Genomic DNA, 8781 nt, shown 5'->3' on the forward strand with positions numbered 1-8781 from the left:
GCTTTCCTTTCCCCGCTCGGCATGTTTGTTCCTTGCGACCGTGGCGGGGCTTCCGCCAGCTCCGACTTTAAAGGCTTCACTCTGCTCGTGGTAAGTCGCACTCCTGCTTCCAACCCCGCCGTCGTTGGGCTTGAGGGGCCACTGCCCCGAAACGGGGCACCCGGAGCGGGCGGGGCCTGGGCGCTGAGGGTTTCGCTATGTGTGGTGTGGGCCCGGGGCTTTTCTCCCTGGTTCGCTCGCGCCTGTGGGGCAGGAGGGCCGGGGCGCTTTGGTCTCTCACCCCCCGCCCGGGGCTCGTCCCTCGGTGGGAGAGCGGAGAGGCGCTGGGCAGGCGGTTGCAGTGCCCGTGGGCATATCGGGCGTTTTGCCGGGTAAAAGGGGAGGATTTCCAGGGGTCCCTTCCAGAGCTGTTTCCAGTAGGAGCTTCATGCGTCTCTTCCGTTTCCGTCAATTCCTCCCTTGTCAGCCCCCCGTTTTCTGCTCTTGTCAAGCTAAGTGGTGTGTGCCGAGCTATAGCTGTGTTGCTTTCGCTCCAAGATTAAAATGCCGTATGTCGTCTTACGAAATTTGCAGTATCTGTGGGTTGGCACTGGAATAAAAGGCTATTTTTTATTTCAGTGCTATATATACATGTTTTTAATGGAAAAAATCCTCATTTGTCCTATATTTAAATTCGGATCAGGATTGGTTTAGGAAGCGTTTTAATCCTTTTCATACATGGTATAAAATCAATTTGAGGTAATCGACCTCCTAGTGGGTCCCTTGCCTGTGTTAGTTAAAGGCTTAACCAGCTCTCACGGAGGGCTGCTCAGCCGGGAGTGACTCGGCACCGGAAGTCATCCCCGCTCAGCTGACTCGGCACCGGAAGTAGGTCACGCTGTCTTTGTCTGGAAGGAACAGGTTGTTGAATTCCAGCCAGTTTTTAATGACAGCCTGTAAGTGCTGTTACAACCTTTTTCACCGTGGGCTTACCGGCATCAAATTCGGTGTTTCCGCAATTGGTGGCAACAGCAATTCATAAATACGGACTTGCTTATACACCAGAGGGGAGCAACTGAAAATTGTATCATTGCGTCCTTCTACAGAAACTGATACTGGAAGACAATCTCTTGAATTACTCTTTCTGTGCTGTTAGATTAAGTCATTATCTGCCCTAATTGGTGATAACCCATGGCATGGAGGAAGTGAAGCCAAAATGACCCTTAGCATCTTCATCCTTAAAAGATGAAAACCAATATACTCTTTTATATAAGTCAAGCTGAGATTTATAGGTTTAATATGTAATATCAACATTACCGTTAGGTGTCACTTGAGGCCTGCCAGTCTCTGCATTAGTCATTTAGGTGACTTTTGTCTACACTGTATCCAAAAAAAGAGAGGGAGGAGACAAGTTTCTAAGCCTTCATTTAAGTTTACAATGAGACAGGATTATTCTCAGAAGTGGTCAGGATGTGTTTGTGGGACAGGGACCAAAGTCTGCATTAATAATCTGTTCAGAAATTTTCAGAGAATGAGCAGCCGCTTTTAGAAATCATGTTTGACCAGAACTGAAGTAATTTAAACTTTCACTATTTGAGGAGCATATTGTATTGTCACTAAAACACACTGTGAATCAGTAACGTCTGTTACTTCAGCCAGCAGTGTCGGTGGGAAATGTCGGTCAACTGGCAGTAGATCTAGTGATTTCCACGCTCAACATGAGTAAAGTTGGTTACTTCTACACTGATTGTCTGGTACCAATGGTTGGAAATAATCCATATGCAACAGCAGAAGAAAACTCAAGGGAGCTGAGTATAAATGCCGAAGGTAGGTATTGAATGCTGAAGATATTTGCAAGCTGCATAAGGTGCAAGAATGTTAAATTTACTTTGTTGTTGTTATGTTTTGCTTATGTGAACAATGTTTAAACTAAAGTTAGTAATAACAACTTAGTAACTTACAGATAAGAATGTATTTACACTTCACAGAGGAAACTTACTCTTGTTATTTTGGACAACCAATTTGACATATGGAACCAATAAGAAATGTTGAATTTCAACCGTATTACAGTGCAGCCAAAACTCTCTGCAGTTGTAATCCAAAGCAGCATGAAGTATGCACATACTTAACAGTAAACTACTGGAACACAAGCTGAATTTCTGGTGTAGTAGGATATATCTCCTCTTCTTCCTTCCCACCTATGTTTGTCTTTTTCCCTGTGTGGTGTTTCTCCCTCTTCCCCTTTCAAATTCTTAGGGTTTTTTCCATATATTGATCATTGCATTTAATCTCTTTTTTCCCTCTTAAATCATGGGTATCTCAGAATAATCTGTCAATCTTTGCAAAGCTACGTAAAGCGATTATCTGAATCATTACAGGAGGCAGATCTTCGTCTGTTTTTCTTAATTTAATCCTTTGAATTTATGACAAGTGAAATTAAGTCCAGTGAAGACAATGCACAAAAATATGTAGTTTTAACACTGCGGGTATTGTCAGGCTTTCCCATATGAATTGATAGCTGAAAGGTTCACTATCCTGGGGTTTGTAAATGGGACAAATATGGATACTTCTAAACTCAGATCTCTTTCTTGCTTTCTTCTTACAAAACATAATTATTTCTTCTTGTAGTTTATTCATTACCTTCAAAGAAACTTGTAGTTCTGCAGATCAGATCACCTTTCATAAAGGTATGTATGTTCATTGATTGTTCTTACCTCACTATTCAGTTTGAATAGTTCTGCTGGCAAATAGTTTAAGTGGCCTAGGTAAATTTTAAGACTAAATAAGCAAAACTAGAAGAACTATGCCACATTACAAAACATCTTGTTTCAAAAAAAAAAAAACCAGACTGAAAAAGAACAAAATAATTTTCTACTTTGTGCTCTAACACCTTCTGCAGCTGATACACTTTTAGCTAACAAAAACTGACTTCTGCATTCATTGAGGGTTGAGGTTTTGTTTGGTTTTTCAATGCCTCAGAACAACCCACCTATGTTTGTAGATCTTAGTGTAAATATGTCCTTTGTTTTCAAGGGTTTTCCTTTGTTTTCAAGGCTGTTAATAACTCAAAATTGTCTGGGTTTTGTCCTTTTTTTTTTTTTCTTAACGCTTACTGTCTTTATGTGTTTGTCTTTTATCACCATAGCTTAATATTTTGTGTCACTCCAATTTAATTATTTCATAATGTTCTATATTCACTTAAACTGCATTCATTATGTTAAAAAAAAAAAAAGAATAATTTAGAATTACTCATTAACTGGACAGTGTCTGTAATTTAAAATAAGCAGAATACCACACCAGAAAAAAAATTGTGCTGTAGTTTGCAGCAGTTTGAAGTGTTGGAAACATACTGTGTGATCCTGCCATCCCATCTCACTCCAAAGCGTTTTCCATTGGTATTAATGGCACACAAAACAGGTGATACTGCTGTTGTTAACATGGTCTTAGTGATAATTTTTATCGTTATATGTGTAGCTTTCGTTAAGTAAACAACCAGAGCAGTCCTCTGCTTTTTAAAAATGTATCTGAAGACTAAATGGATATGAAGAAAAATGCACATCACTGGTAAACCTAGTATTGTTGGCTTTTGGCTTTTTTTAAGAGACACTGTATTTTTCACTTTTTTCCTCTGTCTTTGTATAAAGAACAAGTACAGGCCGTTCTGTCAAATGCTGCTATCTTGGGTGAAAAGCAGCAAATGTGCCAGAGTCGTTCTTCTGTCTAGCAGCCATGCATACCAGCGCGATGATGAACAACTTCTTGGGTATGTTTGCATCACTAAAAGACCTAATTAACTTTCTGTTCTTTTTGACAAACTGACATATTTCCCCCGAGTACTTTTGGCAGGGTTCTTGTGCTTTGCTGTGTACATAGGTCATAAAATGTTTTAATAGTATATTAAGTATTACGTTATACAGGATTAGTCTCTGAATATTTTTGAAAGCACCGAGCAAATAATAAGCTGTAAGTAAATTGCACTTGGCCTGCACTGTCAGGCAACAAAGCCTTAGTTTTAACTTCTTAATTTCTTGTGACTGCAAGCAGTGTCAGGGATTAGCTGCTAACATACAGGTCACAGACTAGATTTCTAACAGTTAATAAGAATATTGGTTAGTTTCTTACCTCTTCTTCATTATTCTGCATTTTGAAGTTTTTCTTTAATATGGTAAGTTGTCATTCTTTTTTACAGGAAGTTACCAATTCTTATTTGTTGGGAGGCAACTGCAAAGTTCAGACTATATGTTTTTTTGTTAGATATTAGCCCTGGAAAAAACAAGCATTACTCGCTGATTGAGGACATCTTAATCGACGATTTGACAAAAACAAACAGACAAACAGAAATTGGTATTTTTGCAAAAGACCAATTGTCATCCTCCAGCTATATAAATGTGTAGGGCCTTAAAGGACATTTAGGTCCATGCACATCCCAGGTAGAGTTGCCGGTGATATTTGCATCCAGTTGCAGAATGGCCAGCTAACGTGGAATGAAATGAGAGGGACCGATAGTTATCCGATGCAGTCTGAGTTACAAGTTGTGGTGATTTAACACTCCCTCCTTCCCCCAGCACCACAGAATAACTCTCTGGTAGCAGGGTCACTGAAGAGTGAGGGTAGTGCAGTCAGAAAACATTTAAACTTGACTGAAGTCCGCAGATATTTGTAGCGCGAGCTTATTAAAAATACTGTATCACAGTGAAGTCCAAGCTTACCCTAACTAACTTTAATTTAATCACCTCCTATCTGAAGGAAGAAAAAGCATATTTTATTTGTAAATCTTTTTAACAACCATAAGCAGTTCTCCTGTTTATGTGCTTATGTATCTGGTACGTGCCAGTTATTTGAGCCCCTAAAAAGAAGGTACCTTAGTTCTTTTTGTGGCAGAAAGTTGAGTAGTTTGTACTGTTTTGAAGCCACAGACTACTTTTTAACTTTGATTTGAGGAGGAAGAGACTGTCAGTGCAATTCTTCATCGCAGGTGTAAGGTCCTCAATGCTTGCAGCTTCTTTCTGTCACAAGTAATAACATCTTTATTGTCAGACTGAATGTATTCTTGATTTGTTCCTAGGACACCGCTACGTTACCTAGTTACACCTGACCTTGAGAAAGCAGTTGGAGGCCTTATGCAGAAACTAAACTGGAAAGAAATGGAAAAAGTAGCAGCTTACCCTGGAATAAACGATACAGAAAAAGTTCTACATATCCCGGGGGGTGGCATCACAAAGCTATTGTTTACTGAGGGGTGAGTTGCCTAAAGATAAGCACAGAAAGATATCAGAAGTCTTGTTTTTAATATATAGGTAAAATTATCTCTTAAACCGCTATGTTATAGGAAAAGTCCCTCATTTCCTAGACAAGGGTTTTATAGAAGTAGAACTTCTTCCAGATCAAGCCCATAATTAAGAGGAAAAAAACCCAGGGATTTCTGCACCATAAAGTTAAAATACAATAAAAATATAAGTGAATGGGCTAAAGGAAAATAATAAAGCCTTTACAGTTAAGAGTGTGATTAATCTGGTCTCTGATTTTATGCAAACCACAATTTGTAAATAGTAAAATTTCTGTACCTGTGATGCTTTAACTAAAACTGTCTCCCGTGACAGAGAGTTCCATCATCAGTTATAGGAAAAAAAAAAATTCTGAGCACTAACAATGAGTTAAGATTTCAGGGCCAGCAAACAGTTAGGTGTGGGGTTTTTGTTAAAAGGTGTGTGTATCAGAAGTTGTGCCAAAAGCATGTCTTGAGTTTCAAATTTTGGGTAGTAATACTCACTCATTATGGTAAAACTGTAAAAAGGTGTTTGTTTTGTGTCAGGTGGAAAATTCACTTTTATTTTTTTTTTAGCTATCATTTTTGACACCTGTCCAAACTGTTGCCATCCAAGAGCAGGAGAGTTACTAATATCATGCTCACCTTTGTACTGCAGTACAGCATACTTCAGTATGGAAACAATGTACAAATGCAAAAGAAAAGACCTCCCAGGACTTTTGAAAAATATAAAATAGTAACAATCTTAATATGTAAATGAAAAAATGGGAATATTCTGAGTAAAGTAGTGATATGTAGCCTGCAAAACTGCTGTTTGAAGTACATAGAAAGATAAGGAGTGATAGTATCAAAGGATCTGTATAAATGCCCCAGCAGCACAAAAATGCAAACTGAGTATGTAAAAGAGGCTGGGAGTAACTCTTCCATGACCTAGGATTCCTGCCTCACAAAGCAAAAACAAAATTCAAGACTAAGAAAAAGAACATGAAGTGTGAAAATGCAAGCAAGCAAGTCTGGGGCGGGGGGGGCAATCTACACATATGCATACATTTTTACTTTTTGTTGGGTTTTGGGGTTTTTTCCACAAGCCATATGTAGACTGTTGTTGCTCTTAATACATAAATAAAATATATCTGGATTTAGAAAAGAAATAGAAATGCCTGCTCATTTTTGTTGCAGCTGTTCAAAAGGAATCCAAATGGCAGTTCTTCTCAAATTCTGCTCAGAAGGGGACAACATCCCTGATGCATTTGCTCTTGTTAACTACCTTAATGAATGGCTCCAGCTAATTAAAAGCGAAGTAGGTGCTGTTTGATCTAGAGTTCTTGCTTTTGTATTTTATATCTGCTATTTTCATTTTTCTTCAATCCAGAACATTAAAATGTTACTCATCTGAATTTTAGAAAAGTTAAAAATGTATGGGTTGTATTCGTTTTGGCCCTTGGTGATCAAGGATGTGTCAAATTAGAGATGTATTTTGATTAAAATCTCACTGGGAATTTCCCCACCTGTAAACCCCAGTCCCTTTGCTTGACAGGTGTGGGGAAAAATTGCGTAAAGGTTTGATCTTCTGGTACTCTTCTCTAAAGCAACCCATGATGATATTGACACTTGAATTGCTGCCGTTATTTTAATAGATGTGCCAGAGGTAGAATTACATCATTATTATTTAAAACTTAAAGAATTACTATGTTTTTGTTGCAGACCAACAATTCCACAGATAGTTCATCACAATGGAAAATACCAAGTTCTTGGCGCCTACTTTTTGGCAACGGTCTTCCACCTGCACTCTTCTGATCAGTTTTGAATTCTTCTGTAAGTCATAGGTGCAGCCTCAAACATCCCTTGAGAAGGTGATGATGTAGTAATTGCCAAGCAACAGCAGCTTCATTTGTTGTGTACATAAATTCTTTATTTAAGAAAAATTCCTTTCACGCATGTGAGTAGCTACAGAAACTAAGGTAACTTTCACAAATTGACCAAAGAAATATGTTTTGTACAGTTGTTTATTGAATAACTTTGATTTCCCTCCCCCACTAATAAAATATTTTTTAAAAAAAACTTTTTCTTTGGTTAAGTGTTATTGCTATGGAGAAGCTTAATGTAGCTGAGAACTTGAGATTGATGTGCGGGCATAGATTTTCTTAGGAAGATAAAACTCTACTCTTCTGTGTCAACTGTGGGTCTTAGCTTTTTTCCAGAACCTTCCTGGTGATGTAAGTGAAGCTCAGAAGTGACTAGTTCTGCCTGCTTTTCCCAGTGCTGTTGTGGTAGCTTCTGCTTGGGAGACTGCAAGTGATATAGCAGCCTGGTCTATCTGTTCTGGTCTACTTCTACTGTATAATTTCCATTCCGCTTCCAAGGGCTGTGGAGATGCTAAAACTGACGTTTTCTAGGGAGATGAGCCTTCTTAGACTAATTTGAGGATGAATACAGTGCTCTGAAATATAAAGGAATTAAAACATTGCCCTGGCAATGGCAGGCAGTCTGGTATCTGTATATGTTATAAGCTTAGCCTGAGACAGTAGTTGTGTCATGAATAATTATGTGTTTAATGTTTGTAATGGTACTTGTCATGTTACTAAGTTACGCGTTCAGTTTTGATCTTTTGGAAGTGCCTGGTCACATCAGCTTATTTAAAAGTAAGTTTAAATCTAGAATTTCTGAGTTACAGTTTATGAATTAATAGGCATAACATATATACAGGCTAGAATTTTAAATATTTCATCTGCTAAATAGATGCTATGGTTTTTTTTAATGTGATACTGTCATACCAGTAGTAGGAATGATGAGGAAAGGAAGAGGAGCAGTCCTGAAGAGATCTATTAAAGGTGTAGGCATAAGATTCTGTAGTCAGCTTTGCTTGAAAACGTGTGCCTGTTGGTAAAGAGCAGTTTAGTCGAACTGATCAGTGAATGTCACTGATCACCCGCAGGATGTGGTATCACTCATCTTTTTCAGGTTTTTGAAAGTTTGTGAGGTGACAGTCATAGTGAATGCCTGTCACAGAGGACTAATATCTGAATTAATATTCAGTTACTGTTCTTTTTCCACAAAACAGTAAGTGTTTCCCCATCTTAAGTCTGCTTTGCAGAAGCAGATAATGCAGGGCAAACTGAACCTTGGAGAATTGGTATGTGGAGCAAATGCTTCATCTAATTGTATGTCCAAATGCCTTCAAATAATGTCTTAAAACGGTCCCAAGTTAAATACTGTATTTGAGTCAGTCACAAACCTAGATATGTGTAGAACAACAGGAGCATGAACTAACTGCTGCTGGCATTAGGAAAACTGGAAAGACTTAATGATGACTTAATTACATCTGCAGTGGGTTGCTGTGTTTTGTTTGGTTTTTTTTTTTAAAGGTTTGAATTGTATTAACACCAATGCTTTTTAACACTGAATACCATGCTAGAAATGTGAAGTAATTCTTTGCTCATATTGATATGCTTTTACAGTATTTATGCACAAATATGGCACATTTCATGAAGATGCCATGTTTTATGGTGTAAAAAATGAGCTATGAATAGATTTAA

General features: G+C 38.3%; 1 protein-coding gene across 1 annotated transcript; it reads left to right on the plus strand.

The window, feature by feature from the left end:
• Positions 1 to 21: 21 nt before the first annotated feature.
• PSMG2 (proteasome assembly chaperone 2) lies at positions 22 to 7191 on the plus strand (the record flags this gene model as incomplete). The annotated part of the gene is made up of 7 exons (XM_081996777.1): positions 22 to 90; positions 1635 to 1806; positions 2608 to 2666; positions 3624 to 3742; positions 5045 to 5218; positions 6425 to 6545; positions 6950 to 7191. 7 exons carry the CDS (start codon positions 22 to 24, stop codon positions 7040 to 7042), a joined length of 807 nt encoding a protein of 268 aa, XP_081852903.1. The 3' UTR covers positions 7043 to 7191.
• Between the last annotated feature and the right edge of the window lie 1590 nt (positions 7192 to 8781).

This window comes from Phaethon aethereus (assembly GCF_964289735.1).
Source record: "Phaethon aethereus genome assembly, chromosome: 2".
Taxonomy (NCBI): domain Eukaryota; kingdom Metazoa; phylum Chordata; class Aves; order Phaethontiformes; family Phaethontidae; genus Phaethon; species Phaethon aethereus.